Source organism: Scyliorhinus canicula, chromosome 29 (genome assembly GCF_902713615.1).
Source record: "Scyliorhinus canicula chromosome 29, sScyCan1.1, whole genome shotgun sequence".
In the NCBI taxonomy this organism is placed as follows: Eukaryota; Metazoa; Chordata; class Chondrichthyes; order Carcharhiniformes; family Scyliorhinidae; genus Scyliorhinus; species Scyliorhinus canicula.
In genome coordinates this window covers 11,618,618-11,638,364 of record NC_052174.1, presented here as the reverse complement: position 1 = coordinate 11,638,364, position 19,747 = coordinate 11,618,618, and the positions used below count along the sequence as shown (strand labels likewise).

General features: G+C 52.0%; 1 protein-coding gene across 1 annotated transcript in view; it reads right to left on the bottom strand.

Moving 5' to 3' along the window:
* LOC119958320 (baculoviral IAP repeat-containing protein 1-like) overlaps positions 1–19,747 on the bottom strand; it is a 29,916-nt gene extending 10,169 nt beyond the window's left edge. The window contains 20 exon segments of the mRNA XM_038786759.1: positions 595–771; positions 6,250–6,648; positions 6,651–6,705; positions 6,819–6,990; positions 7,269–7,582; positions 7,584–7,654; positions 7,657–8,064; positions 8,067–8,109; positions 8,111–8,204; positions 8,318–8,385; positions 8,473–8,512; positions 9,028–9,112; positions 11,162–11,260; positions 12,496–12,624; positions 13,116–13,173; positions 13,979–14,060; positions 14,448–14,547; positions 15,500–15,793; positions 15,796–16,084; positions 19,662–19,747. Coding sequence (XP_038642687.1) covers positions 595–771; positions 6,250–6,648; positions 6,651–6,705; positions 6,819–6,990; positions 7,269–7,582; positions 7,584–7,654; positions 7,657–8,064; positions 8,067–8,109; positions 8,111–8,204; positions 8,318–8,385; positions 8,473–8,512; positions 9,028–9,112; positions 11,162–11,260; positions 12,496–12,624; positions 13,116–13,173; positions 13,979–14,060; positions 14,448–14,547; positions 15,500–15,793; positions 15,796–16,081 — 2,974 coding nt within the window. The 5' untranslated portion in view covers positions 16,082–16,084; positions 19,662–19,747.

Sequence of the window (19,747 nt, the reverse complement as noted above, 5' to 3'; positions counted from 1 at the left end):
GTTGAAGGGTCAGTTACGAGGGGGGCATAAGTTCAAGGTGAGGGGTGGGAGATTTAGGGAGGATTTGAGGAAAAATGTTTTTACCCAGAGGGTGGTGACGGTCTGGAACGCGCTGCCTGGGAGGGTGGTAGAGACGGCTTGCCTCACAGCCTTTAGAAAGTACCTGGATGAGCCACATTCATGGCTATTGGCCAAGTGCTGGCCAATGGGATGAGGTGGGCAGGTCAGGCGTTTTTCATGTGTCGGTGCAGATTCGATGGGCCGAAGGGCCTGTTCTGCTATGTGTATTTCTGCGATTCTGTGATGCACCTATAATTAATTAAATCCACTTTATTCAATACTGAAAGGAATTTTGCTCGTGCGTGACGCCAATCCACAATAATTGCGCCTCCGAAATGGCCTAATCAGCCACTCGGTTCGAGGGCAATTAGGGATGGGCAACAAATGCTGGTCTCTCCTGTCGGCCCAACACCCCCATGCCTCATACCTCCGAGAACATTAAGGGCTAGAATCTGGCTGAACTGTCCATGAAAGAGTTGGATTTAGCCGGCTTAGCATTCCGAGGGGGGGGGGGGGGGCAGCGACGGGAGTTACCTAATCTTGGAGAATCTTGCACTAAGTTGATTCCCGACAGAATGAGTTTTTCAAGGTTCTTCAGGTTGGTGAAGCTCTCGGGGATTTGGTCAATGATACTCCGTGAAGATTGGGCTCCGACATCAATCGTCAGTTCTTTCAGGTGCTTCAGTTTGTCCAATTTCCTCAGGAGGTACTCTACGATTCAAAGTTCTATTGGTTAACTTCATTATCATAATGAGAGCGTACTCTGTACCTCACCGTTCACGTGTCGGTCTATCTTAAAGGATCCTCGTGATTTCCTCACCATTTCCCACTCTCCACAAATCATTCACATCCATTTTTCAAATCCCTCATGGTCCTCACCCCCCCCCCTATCTCGTAGTGTCCTCCGACCTCAGAACCTCCTAACTCCTACAATTGTGGCCTCTTGCCCAGTTTTAATCGCTCCGCCATTGGCTGTGTGCCTCCAGTTCCCTAAGCTCAATCCCTGAATTGCAACGTAAACCTTTCCATCTCTCTCACTCCATCTCTGTTCATCTTTCTCCATCTCTCCCATCTCTCTCCATCTCTCTCCATCTCTCTCCATCTCTCTCCATCTCTCCCCATCTCTCTCCACTCTTCCTCTCACTCCATCTCTCTCCATCTTCTCCATCTCACTCATCTCTCCCCATCTCTCCCCATCTCACTCCATCTCTCTCCATCTCTCATCTCACTCCATCTCGCTCCATCTCTCCCCATCTCCCCCATATCTCTCATCTCTCTCTGACTCTCCATCTTGCCCCATCTCACTTCATCTCTCTCATCTCTCCCATCTCACTCCATCTCTCCCCATCCTCCATCTCTCCCCATCTCTCCCCATCTCTCCCCATCTCACTCCATCTCTCTCCATCTCTCTCCATCTCTCCCCATCTCTCTCCATCTCTCCCCATCTCACTCCATCTCTCTCCATCTCTCCCCGTCTCTCTCCATCTCTCTAGCCCTCTCCCCATCTCTCTCCCCTCTCTCCATCTCTCCCCATCTCTCTCCATCTCTCCCCATCTCTCTCCATCTCTCCCCATCTCTCCCCATCTCTCTCCATCTCTGTTCATCTTTCTCCATCTCTCCCCATCTCTCCCCATCTCACTCCACTCTCCATCTCTCCCCATCTCTCCATCTCTCCCCATCTCACTCCATCTCTCCATCTCTCCCCGTCTCTCTCCATCTCTCTAGCTCTCCCCATCTCTCTCCCCCTCTCATTTCCCCATCTCTCATCTCTCCCAGCTCACTCCATCTCTCTCCATCTCTTCCCATCTCTCTCCTCTCCCCATCTCTCTCCATCTCTGTTCATTTTTCTCCATCTCTCCCATCTCTCCCCATCCCACTCCATCTCTCTCCATCTCTCTCCATCTCTCTCCATCTCACTCCACCTCTCTCATCTCTCCCCATCTCTCTCCATCTCGCTCCATCTCTCCATCTCCCCCCATATCTCCATCTCTCTCTGACTCCTCATCTCTGCCCCATCTCTCTCTTCATCTCTCCATCTCTCCCCATCTCACTCCATCTCTCCCCATCCCTCTCACTCTCTCCATCTCTCTCCATCTCTCCCCATCTCCCCCCATATCTCTCCATCTCTCTCTGACTCTTCCATCTTGCCCCATCTCACTTCTTCTCTCTCCATCTCTCCCCATCTCACTCCATCTCTCCCCATCTCTCTCCATCTCTCCCATCTCACTCCATCTCTCCCCATCTCTCTCCATCGCTCTCCATCGCTCTCCATCTCTCCCCATCTCTCCCCATCCCACTCCATCTCTCTCCATCTCTCTCCATCTCTCTCCATCTCACTCCACCTCTCTCCATCTCTCCCCATCTCTCTCCATCTCGCTCCATCTCTCCCCATCTCCCCCATACTCTCCATCTCTCTCTGACTCTCCATCTCGCCCATCTCACTTCATCTCTTTCCACCTATTTCCATCTCTTTCCATCTCACTCCATCTCTCTCCATCTCTCTCCATCTCACTCCATCTCTCTCCATCTCTCTCCATCTCTCCCCATCTCACTCCATCTCACTCCATCTCTCCCCATCTCCCCCATCTCTCCATCTCTCTCTGACTCTCTCCATCTCTCCCCATCTCACTCCATCTCACTCCACCTCTCTCCATCTCTCTCCATCTCTCCCATCTCACTCACCTCTCCATCTCTCCCATCTCTCTCCATCTCTCTCCATCTTCTCCATCTCTCTCCATCTCTCCCCATCTCTCTCCCTCTCTCTCCATCTCTCTCCATCTCTCTCCGATTCACTCCATCACCTTCTATCTCTCTCTGACTCTCCCCATCTCTCCCCATCTCACTCTGTCTCTCTCTGTCTCTCCATTTCTCTCCATCTCACTCCATCTCACTCCATCTCTCCCCATCTCTCTCCATCTCTCTCCGTCTCTCTCCATCTCTCCCCATCTCTCTCCATCTCTCTCCATCTCTCTCCATCTCTCCCCCTCTCTCCCCATCTCTCCCCATCTCTCGCCTTCTCACTCCATCTCTCTCCATCTCTCTCCATCTCTCTCCAACTCTCTCCATCTCTCCCCATCTCACTCCATCTCTCTCCACCTCTTTCCATCTCTCTCCATCTCTCTCCATCTCTCTCCATCTCTCCCCATCTCTCTCCATCTCTCCCCATCTCTCTCCATCTCTCTCCATCTCTCTCCATCTCTCTCCATCTCTCTCCATCTCTCTCCAACTCTCCCCATCTCACTCCATCTCACTCCATCTCTCTCCATCTCTCCCCATCTCACTCCACCTCTCTCCATCTCTCCCCGTCACTCTCCCTCTCTCCCCATCACTCCATCTCTCTCTCCATCTCTCTCCACCTCTTTCCATCTCCCCATCTCACTCCACCTCTCTCCATCTCTCCCCATCTCTCCCCATCTCTCCATCTCTCTCCATCTCTCACCATCTCTCTCCATCTCTCTCCATCTTTCCATCTCTCTCCAACTCTCCCCATCTCACCGTCCCTCTCCGTCTCTCTTCATCTTTCTTGATCTCTTTCATCTCTCTCCATCGCTCTCCATCTCTCTCCATCTCTCTCCATCTCTCTCCATCTCTCTCCATCTCTCTCTCTCACCATCTCACTCCATCTCTCTGCTCTCTCTCCATCTCTCTCCATCTCTCTCCATCTCTCCCCATCTCTCCCCATCTCTCTCCATCTCCCCCCATCTCTCCCCATCTCTCTCCATCTTTTTCCATCTCTCTCCATCTCCCTCCATCTCTCCCCATCTTTTTCCATCTCTCTCCATCTCTCCCCATCTCTCTCCATCACTCTCCATCTCCCTCACTCTCCATCTCTCCCTCTCTCTCCATCTCTCTCTCTCCATCTCTCTCCATCTCTCTCCATCTTTTTCCATCTCTCTCCAACTCTCCCCATCTCACCGTCCCTCTCCGTTCTCTTCATCTTTCTTGATCTCTTTCATCTCTCCCCATCTTTTTCCATCTCTCTCCATCTCTCCCCATCTCTCTCCATCACTCTCCATCGCTCTCCATCTCTTTCCATCTCTCCGTCTCTCCATCTCTCCATCTCTCTCCATCTCTCTCCATCTCTCTCCATCTCTCCATCTCTCTCCATCTCTCTCCGTCTCTCTTCATCTTTCTTGATCTCTTTCATCTCTCCCCATCTTTTTCCATCTCTCTCCATCTCTCCCCATCTCTCTCCATCACTCTCCATCGCTCTCCATCTCTTTCCATCTCTCTCCGTCTCTCTCCATCTCTCCCATATCTCTCCATCTCTCTCCATCTCTTCTTTCCATCTCTCTCCAACTCCCCATCTCACCGTCTCTCTCCGTCTCTCTTCATCTTTTTGATCTCTTTCATCTCTCTCCATCGCTCTCCATCTATCTCCATATCTCTCCATCTCTTCCATCTCTCACCATCTTCTGATCTCTCTCCATCTCTCTCATCGTCTCCATCTCACTCCATCTCTCTCCATCTTTTCCATATCTCTCCATCTCCCTCATCTACCTCCATCTCTCCCATCTCTCTCCATCTCCCTCCATCTCTCCCATCTCTCATCTTTTCCATCTCTCTCCATCTCCTCCATCTCTCCCATCTTCCATCTTTTCCATCTCTCCATCTCCTCCTCTCTCTCCATCTTCCATCTCTCTCATCTCCTCATCTCCCCATCTCCCTCCATCTCCCTCCACCTCCCTCCATCTCCCTCCATCTCCCATCTCTATCTTTTCCATCTTTCTCCATCTCTCTCCATCTCTCATCGCTCTCCATCGCTCTCCATCTCTCTCCATCTCTCCATCTCTCTCCATCTCTCTCCATCTCCCTCCATCTCTCTCTCCATCTCTCTATCTCCCTCCATCTCTCTCCATCTCTCCCCATCTCTCTCCATCTCCCCCAATCTCTCCCCATCTCTCTCAATCTTTTCCATCTCTCCATCTCCTCCATCTCTCCCCATCTTTTTCCATCTCTCTCCATCTCTCTCCATCTCTCTCCATCTCTCTCCATCGCTCTCCATCTCTCTCATCTCCCTCCATCTCTCTCCATCTCCCCATCTCTCCTTCTCTCTCCATCTCCCCATCCACTCCATCTCTCCATCTTTTTCCATCTCTCTCCATCTCCCTCCATCTCTCTCCATCTCCCCATCTCTCTCCATCTCCCTCCATCTCTCCCCATCTCTCTCCATCTTTTTCCATCTCTCTCCATCTCCCTCCATCTCTCCCCATCTCTCCCCATCTCTCTCCATCTCCCTCCATCTCTCTCCATCTCTCCCCATCTCTCTCCATCTCCCTCCATCTCTCCCCATCTCTCTCCATCTCCCTCCATCTCTCTCCATCTCCCTCCATCTCCCCATCTCTCCATCTTTTTCCATCTTTCTCCATCTCTCTCCATCTCTCTCCATCGCTCTCCATCGCTCTCCATCTCTCTCCATCTCCCTCCATCTCTCTCCATCTCTCTCCATCTCCCTCCATCTCTCTCCATTTTTCCATCTCTCTCTATCTCTCTCCATCTCTCTCCATCTCTCCCCATCTCTCTCCATCTCCCCCAATCTCTCCCATCTCTCAATCTTTTTCCATCCTCTCCATCTCCCTCCATCTCTCCCCATCTTTTTCCATCTCTCTCCATCTCTCTCCATCTCTCTCCATCGCTCTCCATCTCTCCATCTCTCTCCATCTCCCTCCATCCTCTCCATCTCTCCATCTCTCTCCATCGCTCTCCATCGCTCTCCATCTCTCTCCATCTCCCTCCATCTCCTCATCTCTCTCCAACCTCCATCTCTCCATCTTTTCATCTCTCTCCATCTCCCTCCATCTCTCTCCATCTCTCCCATCTCTCTCCATCTCCCTCCATCTCTCCCATCTCTCTCCATCTTTTTCCATCTCTCTCCATCTCCCTCCATCTCTCCCCATCTCTCTCCATCTCTTTCCATCTCTCTCCATCTCTCTCCATCTCTCTCCATCTCTCTCCATCTCCATCTCTCTCCATCTCCCTCTCTCTCCATCTCTCCATCTCCCTCTCTCTCCATCTCCCCTCCTCTAAGATGCTTTTTGGAACAACTTCTCTCTCTGACCAAGTTCCTGGTCACTGTCCCTAACAACCCCTCAGGGGGCTAAGTGTGAAATTCCTTGTGATGACACCCGAAGTGCCTCAGAGATGTTTGTACTGAGCTGAAGGTGCTACCCAAAGGCAAGTTGTTGATACCTGGAAAGTGGTCCCCAGCAATTATCAGCTCCAGAGACTCCAACGCACTCATTGAGATGACCAAATCCTGTTCCTCTTGGCTTAACTCGGTCCTTTGCAGGGTCACTGCCTTGAATCGGTCCCTGTAGAGCTCGACAGCTGGTTCCATCTCTTTGAGGGCCCCATGGCTATCCCAGACGGTGAGTTCAATGCAGTTGGAAATGGAACACAGTGTTAGTAAATGCTTCGAGTCACCTTCTTGCAAGGAACCAATGCCGTGTATATTGAGTTTGAGCTTTGGGGCCATACAACAATCCGGGAGAGCAACAAAAGGTATGGCAAAGGAGTCTGGGATAGATCGACCCATCATCGAGGAGAAGCTGTCAATCTCTTTCTCCTGGGCCTCAGTTTGTCCATCTGTTCTCTCAACGATTGGAAGGCACTCAAGTAATCCTCCTCCACTTTGGGAGCCCAAAGCTACTCATACATTCCGCCATTTTGGAATAACTAGTCATGCCGATTCTCATCTTCCCAGATATTGTGATCTGCACGTGACTCAGGACGGACAAAGTCTCGGGATAGATCTTCACAAATTCAAACATTCTTCCCTGACGGATACTGGAGGCTTGAAGTTGCAAGCGTTTCCCTGTCAGAAAATTCAGGATCACGGGCGCCATGGCGGCTCTGGTCTGGCTGTTGCCCATGCTCCGCAAGGCGAACTCCAGCACTTGGTCAGTGACCATGGACACCATTTCCTGGGATCTACAATGCTGGAGATCTGGTGAACAGATCTCGGGTCAACTCTAAGTCGGGTGCTGCTCTAGATACAGGTTGGGTTGGCCTTGCTGTCGAACGATGATGGCTTCTGGGTCATATCGAGCAAGTGGGAAATAATGTGTGACGCCGCCTGGTCGATGAACCCGCCGCGTAGATCAAAAAGTAGTAATAGCGCGCGTGAACGCCTGGAGGAAGTGTCCACACAGCGCAGGTAACCCAGCCCCTCCTGGGGCACGGCTGCCCCTCTGACTCCATCAGCTCACAGCCGCCTCCCTGCCAGGTATTCCTGGAAGGAGACGTGGAAGAACCTGTAGACGGGTTTCAGGCGCTGCGCAGTGAACTTGCTGAGCAAGCCGAGGCGGAGGGCGTCCTCCGCATCCACCCCAGCCCGGGCGAGGTCTCCATCCGCAAACTCAAAGCGCGACTCAAAGATCCCCGTCAATGCCAGTTGGCCGCAGGAGGCCACGGCGGACTGGGCCCGGTCCCCTTGCCCGTCCTTCCACAGGCTGCAGGCCAAGAAGGCTTTGAATATGACGAGGCAGTCCAACGAGTCCTCCTGGGGTATTGTACCCACCCAGTTGGCAAACGGCGAGAGTGAAGAGCGGGGTCTTCAAGATGCCTCTCAAAGTGCCAGACAGCCGAGGTTGTTAATTAACTTCCGGAGGCGAGGCGCGTGTGAGAAGAGCGTCTTCAATATGTGGATGGAACTGTAGAGAGGGAACTCTGCGATGGAGATGACAGTGTTGGCATACTGTCTGATACTCGCGGTCCGATTGGTCTGCAGCCCAAGGATAATTGCTGCATCGGTCAAATGGTTCTTGCGGATCAACTCCTCCTCAATAAATTGGGGGGTCCAGGAGTCAGCTTCGCCGTATTCATCCAACAAGATCAGGACCCGGTTCCTCAAGCTGCAGACGATTTCTTTCAGGGACCAGTCGCTCAACGCGAAGTCGTCCCCCAGCAGTTGGCCCCTGACCGCTTCGGCCATTCCCGTGCCTGGCCTGAGGGAGCGCAGCGACAGATACAGGACCAGCCTGAACCTGGCCAGAAGGGGGCAGTGCCCGACGCCCAGAGGTTGGCCAATTTCCTCAGGAGGGCGGACTTGGCCGCTGCCCACCTCGCCCTCCAGGACGCTCGCGGTCGAGATCGCGACACAGTTCGGGCAGCGTGACCCGCCGCAGTGCTTTGTCCTTGATGTCCTTCAACGCAGCTGGAGCTCCGCGTAGGTCGCGCGGAGATCGATGGAAACGCACTCGTTGAAGGAGGTCCTGCAGAACGCGGAGGAGCTGTAGAAATTTCTTAAGCGCCCCCTCATTCCTTCTGCTGTTCGAGTCCAACTATCTTCGCCGGGTGGCGTCTCTGAAAATAAATAGAACATGTCTGAGAAGAAACACTGCGCTCCAAGGGATTCACGTGAAAAGATTCGCATTTCTATAGCGCCGATAACTTCTGGGTGGATAAACCTACCTCCGCCAGCAGATGCTTCGATCTCCCCGCGTTCCTCAACCTGTGAAACAAGAAGATTCTCAACCCTCAGAGTGCGGTCATTCCCAACGCGATCGCACTGAGGGACAATGAGGTGAAGGCCTCCATATGGCGCCCTGGGAAAGGGGTTTCTGTCCACACAGCTTTCGGACTTAAGGACAGGAAGTTCCTGAGGCCGTTGCACGTCATGGGGCTGACACCGGCTGAGCTGTCGCCCCCTCACCGAGGGGCTCAACTGACGCTCCCCTCGTGAGGGGGCGCCAGGACCCCGTGGGCGCGATCGGAATAAGCAGAGGGGGGGGGGGGGTTCGGCCTGGTGTCTCGCCCCGACCAACCGCTGGCTACCCGGTGGTTCCCCTTGCTGGTCCTTGTGGGATCTTGCTGTGTGCGCATTGGCTGCTGCGTTGCCTGCTTGGGAACAGGCTGCGGTCGGCCGAACCCAAACTCAGAGTGAATCTCCGGCCCCTATTGCGTCTGTTGTCACCCGTCCCCTGTAAGAAGCGGGCCCTGTCGGGACAAGGCCCGAGCCAACGTTACCGGCGGTGTGACGGACAATTCCTCAAACTGCTCCCGTGCGGCATCTCCACCTCCGGCCTGCTGCCTCCTGAGGAGGTAGGGGCACCTGCCAAGCAAAATAAGAACGTGTCGGAATTTGATTCTGTTACGGAAAACGAACGATTCTGAGATCGGCCTGGAACACGGCTGGTGGTGGCTGTGAGCCGGGGCAGGGCCATCGACAAACCCCAACTCCTGCCTCACCCGTTTGTCAGGCAGCGGAGCTCTCAATAATATTGCCGATAATTTTTCCCATTGATATTTTTTACATTTCCCATTCGAACACTAAACTTCGCAGCGAGTGAAGAAGCTTGGTCGCAGCACCCCCACCACACGCATCAAAGCACCCTCTTAGCCTCCACCCAGTCCAACCAGCACGGTAGCATTGTGGGTAGCATAATCGCTTCACAGCTCCAGGGTCCCAGGTTCGATTCCCGGCTTGGGTCACTGTCTGTGCGGAGTCTGCACGCCCTCCCCGTGTGTGCGTGGGTTGCTCCGGTGCTCCGGTTGCCTCCCACAGTCCAAAGATGTGCAGGTTAGGGTGGATTGGCCGTGATAAATTGCCCCGTCTGTCCAAAATTGCCCTGAGTGTTGGGTGGGGTTACTGGGTTATGGGGATAGGGGGAGGTGTCGACCTCGGGTAGGGTGCTCTTTCCAAGAGCGGTGCAGACTCGATGGGCTGAATGGCCTCCTTCTGCAGTGTAAATTCTGTGATAACCCCTGCAGGATCTTATCGCCGCAGAGAACTATCCCACTATTAAATGGGAATCTGCTTCTTCTCTAGGCTTCAGGTGGCATCAGAGTACCGCCCACCCAGAGCCCAACTACCCAGGAGCCCCCCAATTTCCTGGTAGATCCCCCAAGTGCTGGTACCACAGTCCACATTTGCGGCAACCAGCTCTCAACAACACCCACACTCGGGGTCGCCAAGGTGAGGCCACTGGATCACGCGGCGAGGGGACTCCAGAGCAGGCACATTCAAGTGAGCCTAACCGATCCAGCCCCTGCAAAACACAGGGCAGGATCCCGCGGACAGAGAATTCCGCAGGCATCCGTTTGTGGAAAGCGTTAAGCGTCAAAAATAACACAAAAGGAAGTCGGTCCGTGTCTTCGAAGTCGTTCTCAAAGGCACTCTGTAATTTCGTCCAATCAGAATACCTCAAATGTGTGGCCGACGTGCTGGAGTCCTGTTGTTGGAAGGAACGGGCGGGTTGTCTGATGAGGGAAGGTGGCGAGGTTGGGTTTGTGTCGCTGGATTTGAAGAGTGAGAGGCAACTCGATCGAAACCTTTAAGATCCTGAGGGGGTGTGACAGGGGCGGGGGTGGGGGGGGGGGGGGGGGGGGGAGGAGATGTGGAGAGGATGTTTCCTCTTGTGGAAGAATCTAGAACCGGGGGGGGGGGGGAGGGGAGGGGGGGAGGGGGAGGCGGGGGGGGGGGGGGGTCACTGTTTAAAAATAAGGGGGTGGCCCCTTTAAGACGGAGATGAGGAGAAATATTTTCTCTCAGAGGGGGAAGAGTTTCTAGAACTCTCTTCCTCAAAGGAGGAGGAAGCAGAATCTTGGAATATTATTTATTCATTATTTAAAGTGTCCATTGTTTTTTTTTCCCAATTGAGGGGCAATTAGCGCGGCCAATCCTCCTACCCGCGCATCTTTGGGTTGTGGGGGCGGACCCACGCAGACAAGGGAGAATGTGCAAGCTCCACACGGACAGTGACCCAGGGCCGGGATTCGAACCGCGGTCCTCAGCGCCATAGGCAGCAATGCTAACCACTGTGCCCACCGTATTGCCCTGTGATTGGAATTTTAACAACAAGCGAACAAACAGATAATTGGGGATGCGGTTAATCCTGACCGGCTGTGATTTAATTTACTCAGTCATAATCCCTTTTCATTGAGGCTCTCTGTGCTGTCGCAAACGGTAAAATGAGTTAGAAGGCTCCATTGAAAAGCGTCGGTAAGTTTTGGTGATTGACGCAGCCTCTGCACATGTGCAGACACAGTCCTCTCCCCCCCCCCCCCCCCCCACCCCCCCCCCCCCCCCCCCCACCCCCCCCCCCCCCCCCCCCCCCCCCCCCCCCCAACCCGGTCGATACAGCTTTATAGGGATCCTTACTCGGGGAATGCCTCTCGTGCTCCGTCCACGCATTGTCTCCTTCCTCCCAACGGCACAATTGAACGCCGCAGCAGAAGCACTGAATGTGGTCTCCCAGACCTGAAACGCAAAAGGAAAGAGGTCTGAGGCGATGACCCATGTCACGGGTAAGTGTGAGGCTGTTCACTTTGGAAGCAGAAACAGGAAGGCAGATTATCTGAACAGTTGTAAATTAGGAGAGGGGAGTGTGCAGTGAGACCTGGGTGTCCTTGTGCACCAGTCACTGAGGGTAAGCGTGCAGCTGCAGCAGGCGGTAAAGAAGGCTAATGGTATGTTGGCCTTCTTTGCGAGAGGATTCGAGTACAGAAGCAGAGAAGTGTTGCCGCAATTATACAGGGCCTTGGTGAGGTCACACTGGAGTATTGGGCACAGTTTTGGTCTCCTTCTCTGAGGAAGGATGTTCTTGCTCTTGAGGGAGTGCAGCGAAGGTTTACCAGACTGATTCCTGGGATGGCGGGACTGTCATATGAGGAGAGATTGACTAGGTTGGGATTGTTCCACTGGAGTTCAGAGAATGAGGGGGGGAATCCCATAGAGACTTATAAAATTCTAACGGGACTGGACAGGGTAGATACTGGGACGATGTTCCCAATGGGGGTGTGTCCAGACCAGGGGTCACAGTCTGAGGATTCTGGGTAAACCAGAGATAAGGAGACATTTCTTCACACAAAGAGTGGCGAGACTGTGGAATTCGTTACCACAGGAAGTAGTGATGCTAAAACATTGAATATATTCAAGAGGCGGTTAGATATAGCACTTGGGGAGAATGGGGTCAAAGGTTATGGGGAGAAAGCAGGGTTAGGCTATTGAGTTGGATGATCAGCCATGATGGTGATGAATGGCGGAGCAGGCTCGAAGGGCCAAATGGCCTCCTCCTGCTCCTATCTTCTAGTATCTGTGCAAGTCTCGGGGAGGCCCCACTGCATGGCCTGGAAAGCTGGCTGACCCCCCCCCCCCGCACTCCCGCCGGTATCTCTTTGGGGTTGAAGGCCGAGCCAGGAGCCAGGGTCCATTCGGCCCATCGAACCTGTCCGCCATTCGTAGATCGGCCACATCCTGAGACTGGGCGCCCACCCGCCCCTCCAACAACCCCCACCCCTTCTGCAAACATCACCTCGATTGGGGAATGGACTTCGTCGATTCGGTTTTTTGGCTCTCGATAGAATCAAGGAGGCGCCGAAACTAACGGTTGGGATTCGGAAATGGGAGGGTGGGGGGGGGGGAGCTGACTGGGGAAACTCACCGGGGGAGGGAGCGTTCGGATCTTCGACGGCGCCGGCAAGAGCAGGACTCACCTCGATAGAAGAATCCGGCTTCGGCAAAGGCGGCCGGGCTTGCGCTGACCCCTGGTGGCCAGGTGCGGAACGACTCCAGCCGGGTTTTCTCGTCCGCGAATACGTTCCCACCGACTTCCCGATCCGACCCTGGGAAACGGGGCAAAGAGAGAGAGCCGCCTCGTGAGGGCACGGAAACTTCCGGATTGCCAGCCCCCGTGGAAACGCAGGGGAGCCGGCCAGGGGACGTTGTTGTTACCGGCGCAGGAGGAGGCCGGGTGAAGATGGGCTGCACTCACGTCAAGGCCACGCCAGCTTTTATCGTGCGGTGGGCTGGGTCCAGCATGGAAGGAGGCCATTCGGCCCATCCTGTCCGGGGTGGCTCCTGCCCCGCGCTGGGTTTTCCTCAGCTGCTCACCGTTCCTTCTGCTTCTCGAACTCCCCCCCCCCCCCCCCCCCCCCCCCAATGGGAACAGAATCTCTCCCTCGACTCCGTCCAGGACCCCTCATGACTTCGTACACCTCGACCCAATCTCCTCTCGGCCTCCGCTTCCCCCAGGAAAACAGTTCCAGTTTCCCGAATCTGGAAACCGCTTCCGCCCTCCCCAAAAAGGTTGGAAGAAAAATACAAATAAACCTACAGGACTCAGATCCCTCGCTGCAGAAACCCTCAGCAGACGTGGTTTCAAAATGGGCGGCCTGCGGAGACAGAACGTGCATATTTTCACAAAGACATTGTCTGAAATATTTCCCAATCCAACATTGCTCAATCGCTTTCTGTATTTCGCTATGTCTGTGAACCCTCAGGCAACCCGACCGACATCTCGCTGGGATCTTTACTGAGGGTTCTCCTGACGTGGATGCGCATCCACCTTTCCAGGTACAGGGTTGGAGAATCGGCGCCATTGGCGCCGGCGTGGTTGGCGCGGCGTCGATCGAGGGGCCGCTCTACGTGGCCGGCCCGCTGATTCTCGGTCCGGAATGGGCGTGAACCACCCCAGTGCCGTGCTGGCCCCCTGTCGGGGCCAGAATTGCCGATCCTGAGGCCTTGTTGACGCCGTTGAGAAACGCGACGGCGTTTTCTACGGCGCCGACACTTAGCCTCAGGATCAGAGAATCCCGCCCAGGGTGTGGGACCTGTGTGCTGTCGGAGGCCTGAAAAGGAGAGCCGGAACCTTCCGGAGTGCAATGAGGAATCACTTCCAAGGCACAAAGGAAATGAAGGATCACTTCCAAGGCACAAAGGAAATGAAGGATCACTTCCAAGGCAACCCAAGCTGGATGAATTGCTAATCTTTGATCTGAGATTGAAAGATTTCAGTTTTCCCAGGTTATTAAGGGGCGGGGGTAAAGGCGGATGCTGCTGTTTCAATGTCTCTGCTGCCCTTAACCATCTAGGTGGGAGAGGTCTCATGTCTGAGACCTGGAACAAATTGTTTCAAACCATCCATCGCATCCCCAATGGGCAGAATGGCCTCCGTTGTTTTTCTAAAAACATACTTACCGCGTTCCCGTGAAATCCAACATAGCTGCGAGCGTACAGGTCTATTTCCGCTGCTGATTTCACACTCTGAAGGTACGTACACCTGGGAAGAGGGGGCAACACAGTGACACAGGAGCATCAGACAGATGGTGACACTCAACAGTGAGACATGAACACACATTCTTCACAGGCCGAGCACGACCACAGAGCCGCAGCAATACCAGTCCCACGGTCAGGAGCATTGACACACACCCCGCCGGGCTCAGAGAACACACGCCCACACCTACCCCTGTGTCCAAGGAAAAATCCGAGCTGTTGCCCCGACATTCAGTGGACCGGCTTGTATGAGGGAATACACACCGTCTCCAGGGAGACTAGCCGACGTACGCCGTTCGATGGGATGCTGTTTCTCCCGGTGAAGTGAAGCATTCTGGAACTTTCCATCGGCCGATACAAAATGGAGGTCCGAGGGAAGAAAAAATCGACTTACCCGGGAAACCATTTGGAATGTTCCTTCCATGGATCGTCAACGTCTTCCCAGTTTCCTAAGCTCCCATTGCAGGAAAAGCACTGGACTTTATCCTTGATGCCTGTTGGATGAGCAAGCTGGAGGTGAAGCGCCTGGACTGCCGTCCGACCAACACTCCACTCACTCTCGACATATCTGGTTTGAGATTGTTACCCTTAACTCCACTCCCGCGTCGTTAGGGACTCAATCGATGACCCTTTGGAGCGCGACCCAATCACTTCTACAAACTTCCAGATCAAAAGGAGATCTCCCGAGTGTGATGATTTGTGGGGGTAAACACATGGGGGAGGAAGAGGAATCGAAGGATTGGTTGACGGGGCGAGATGGGGAAGGAGAGGCAAGTGCAGCCGGTACTGATAGTTTGGGCCCACTGGCCTGTTTTCGCTGCTGCGTAATTTTATACATGAATGAATTGGAAACAAGGAGAGGTCCGGATGTGTTGGAGCGGCAAAGAGGGATTGACGCGGGACAGTACTCTCCAAGGAAACGCTGGGGGTCAAAGAGCAAACCTGGAGCGGAACGGACAAAGTTTCATCACGTTCATTCTGCGCCGATAGTCACATGGTAATGGCGTCGTTGACTCATCGTAACAATCTCAATCAGTGTGTCTCCACCGTTTCAAGCGTTCTCCAATCGGTGGAGGGTTCTGGAAGCAGTCGGCGGAGGAACACCTGCTCCTCCCAAGCAACGGGCTTACAAAAGCGGACTAATACGTGAAAGATTTAAGTTTGAATCCCGCTGCGTTTGGAATTAGAATGTTCACACCAATAATGGAGCCAATCGGATTGTTTGAAAAGCCCCCCCCCCCACCCGCACCCAAGGGGTCTGCCAATGGATCCAAGATGGCGGCTCTCCACCACCTTCTCCAGGTGCAATTAGTGATGGCGATAAATGTCGGCATCGCCAGCGACGCCCACGCACGAGAATTAACATCGGGATTGGCCCTTTGCCCCCAAACCCCAAGGGTTCTGACTGAAATTACTGATCGCCGAAGGTTGCTCGCGGATCATTACCTGTGTAGAAGAATCCTGCTCCTGCCAACAGATCGGGCTCCATCTTTACGTAGGAAGGCCAATCTTTAAAGGTCTCCAGTCTGGGCTGTTCGTCTCTCAGCTGCTGTCGTCGGTTCGCCGGAATATTCTCGGGAGGCTGGAGCCGCACGGCGTACTTGGGTATGTTGCCAACCTCCAACCTTTTCACGAAGCCGCAATCAGGCTCGAACCGTTGGTGCTCTGATCGGGGGGTTTTGGTGACGCCCATGCTGTGGAAGACCCCCCCGCAGCAGAAGCACTGCACGCTGGCCTTCAGCCCGTGAAGTAGAAGCCCTCGCTCGCCATCTCCTCGGGGCTCCAGCTCGCGAAAGGCTCGAGGGTCTCGAACGACTTCAGCCTCTTCAGCTCGCTCCGCATGGCGTGGTTGAAGCCCCTCTTCCTCTGCCGGGAAATGGCCTTGTTGCCTCGCTCCACCTCCTCCACAAACTTAGCCATGTCGAAGTTGAGGAAAGGCATCAAGGCCTGAAGCTCAGCGCCATCCAACTGCTGATGGTGAATGGCAGACTCGGAGGCCAGCGATTCACTCTCCGGCTGCATCTCCATAGTCTAGACATCAAAGAGCAGACACGATGAATCATTGTGCCATTTGAAAGACCAAAGAACAAAGAACAAAGAATCAAGAAGAAAGAACAAAGAACAAAGAACAAAGAGCAAAGCACACAGAATCAAGAACAAAGAACAAAGAACAAAGCACTAAGAAGAAAGAACACAGAACAAAGAACAAAGAATAAAGAATAAAGAATAAAGAACAAAGCACAAAGAAGAAAGAACATGGAACAAAACAAAGAACAAAGAATAAACAATAAAGAATAAAGAACAAAGAACAAAGCACTAAGAAGAAAGAACACGGAACAAAGAACAAATAACAAAGAACACAGAACAAAGAATAAATGACAAAGAACAAAGAACAAAGCACTAAGAACAAAGAACAAAGCACTAGTAAGAAAGAACACGGAACAAAGAACAAAGAACACAGAACAAAGAATAAATAACAAAGAACAAAAAACAAAGACAAAAGATAGAACACAGAACAAAGAACACAGAACAGGGAACAAGAACAAAGAACAAAGAAGAAAGAACACATAACATAGAACAAGGAACAAAGAACAAAGAACAAAGCACAAAGAATCAAGAACAAAAACAAAGAACAAAGCACACAGAACCAAGAACAAAGAACAAAGAACAAAGCACAAAGAATAAACAGAATAAAGAATAAAGAACAAAGCACAGAAGAAAGAACACGGAACAAAGAACAAGAACAAAGATAAACAATAAAGAATAAAGAATAAAGAACAAAGAACAAAGCACTAAGAAAAAGAACACGGAACAAAGAACAAAGAACAAATAACAAAGAACACAGAACAAAGAATAAATGACAAAGAACAAAGAACAAAGCACTAAGAATAAAGCACTAAAACAAAGAACAAAGAACAAAGCACTAGTAAGAAAGAACACGGAACAAAGAACACAGAACAAAGAATAAATAACAAAGAACAAAAAAACAAAGAACACAAAGATAGAAACACAGAACAAAACACAGAACAGGGAACACAGAACAAGAACACGAAGAAAGAACACAGAACATAGAACAAGGAACAAAGAACAAAGAACAAAGTACAAAGAATCAAGAACAAAGAACAAAGAACAAAGAACAAAGAACAAAGAACAAAGCACTAAGAAGAAAGACACAGAACAAGAACAAAGAATAAAGAACAAGCACAAAGAAGAAAGAACATGGAACAAAGAACAAAGAATAAAGAATAAAGAATAAAGAATAAAGAACAAAGCACTAAGAAGAAAGAACACAGAACAAAGAACAAATAACAAAGAACACAGAACAAAGAATAAATAACAAAGAACAAAGAACAAAGCACTAAGAACAAAGCATGAAGAACAAAGCACTAGTAAGAAAGAACACGGAACAAAGAACACAAGAACACAGAACAAAGAATAAATAACAAAGAACAAAAAACAAAGAACAAAAGATAGAACACAGAACAAAGAACACAGAACAGGAACAAAGAACAAAGAACACAGAAGAAAGAACACGAACATAGAACAAGGAACAAAGAACAAAGAACAAATAACAAAGAACACAGAACACAGACAACAGAACAAGGAACAAGAACAAAGAACAAAGAAAGAACAACGAACAAAGAACAATACAGCACACATGACAGGCCCTTCGGCCCTCCAAGCCTGTACCGGACATGATACCAACCTTTGCCAAAACCCTCAGCACTTCGTGTGCCGTATCCCTCTATACCCATCCTATCCATCTGTTTGTCAAGATGCCTTTTGAACGCCGTTAATATATCTGCTTCCACAACCTCCCCTGGCAACGCATTCCAGGCACTCACCACCTTCTGTGTAAAAAAACCTGCCTCGCACATCTCCTCTAAACTTTGCCCCACGGACCTTAAACCTATGCCCCCTGGTGACTGACCCCTCTACCCTGGGAAAGAGTGCCTGCCCATCCACTCTATCCATACCCCTCATAATCTTGTAGGCCTCTATCAGGTCGCCCCTCAACCTCCGTCTTTCTAACGAAAACAGTCCGAGTCTATTCAGCCTCTCCGCATAGCTAACACTCTCCAAACCAGGCAACATCCTGGTAAACCTCCTCTGCACCTCTCCAAAGCCTCCACATCCTTCTGGTAGTGTGGCGACCAGAATTGTGCAATATTCCAAGCGCGCCTTACCAAGGTTCTATAATCCGTAGTATGACTTGCCAGTTTTTATACTCGATGCCCCGTCCAATGAAGGCAAGCATTCCGCCTGCTTTCTTGACTACCTTGTCCACTTGTGTTGCCACCTTCAAAGATCTGTGGACCCGCACGCTCAGATCTCTCTGACTTTCTATATTCCTCAGAATGTTGCCATTTCGCCTCTATGCTAGACCTACCAAAGTGCATTACCTCCCATTTAACGGGATTAAACTCCATTTGCCATTTCTCTGCCCAGGTCTCCAACCTATCTATGTCCTGCTGTATCCACACGAGGAGAGTTTGTAAAATGATATTTTTTTAGAGTACCCAATTATTTTTCCAATTAAGGGGCAATTTAGCATGGCCAATCCATCTACCCAGCACATCTTTGGGTTGTGGGGGTGAAACCCACGCAGAGGTGAGGAGAATGTGCAAACTCCACACGGACAGAGACCCAGAGCCGGGATCGAACCTGGGACCTCGGCGCCGTGAGGCAGCAGTGCTAACCACTGCGCCACCGTGCTGCCCCAAATGATATTGTTAATGAGGGGCTTCAGTTACGTGGACAGACTGGAGAGGCTGTTATGCTTGGAGCAGAGAAGGTTAAGAGGCGATTTAATCGAGGCGCCCGACATCATCTGTCGTCAAATGCCTACAGAGCAGTAGGAGGCCATTCAGCCCATCGAGTCGACACCAAGCCCTCTGAAAGAGCACCCTACCCAAGCCCAAACCGCACACTATCCCCATTATCACGGCCAACCCACCCTAACCTGTACTTCTTTGGGCTGTGGGAGGAAACCGGAGCACCCGGAGCAAACCCACGCAGACACGGGGGAGAACGTGCAGACTCCACATAGGCAGTGACCCAAACCGGGAATCGAACCTGGGACCCTGGCGGTCGGTTACAATCAAATCGGCCACGATCGTATTGACTGGGGGAGGGGGCTCGAGGGGCCGAGTGGCCGCCTCCTCCTCGCCCGAGTGTTCCGACCGAGTAACTAAGGACAGAACCGTTTCCCCAGGGAGGTGGGTGGGGAAGCAGAGGGGGGGACACAGATTGAAGAGAATCGGGGCGGGGGGGCTGGGGGGAGAAGCTTTTTTCACGCAGCGAGCTGTCGCGTTCTGGAAGGATCCGCCTGAAAGAGCGGCGGAAGCAGATTCAACAGGAACTTTCAAAAGGGAAACATACTTGTAAAAGGGGTAAATATTCAGGACAACGGGGAAAGAGCAGGCGGTGGGGGGGGGGGGGGGGGCGGAGTGGGAACTATTAGACCACCATTCCAAAGCCCGATGGGCTGAATGGGCTTCCCCCCCCGCTATCCCACTCTCCAATTCAATAATAACCTTTGAGATACAAAGATACAAACCTCAATATTAAATGCACCCCATTTAATTCCAAGTCCTTTCAATCTGACCTTATTTCGATGCAAAGGAGATGGGTCCGAGACCAATAAACAGGCTGCTCAAATCCTCGTGTAGCTTGACTCATTCGAGCGAAAGA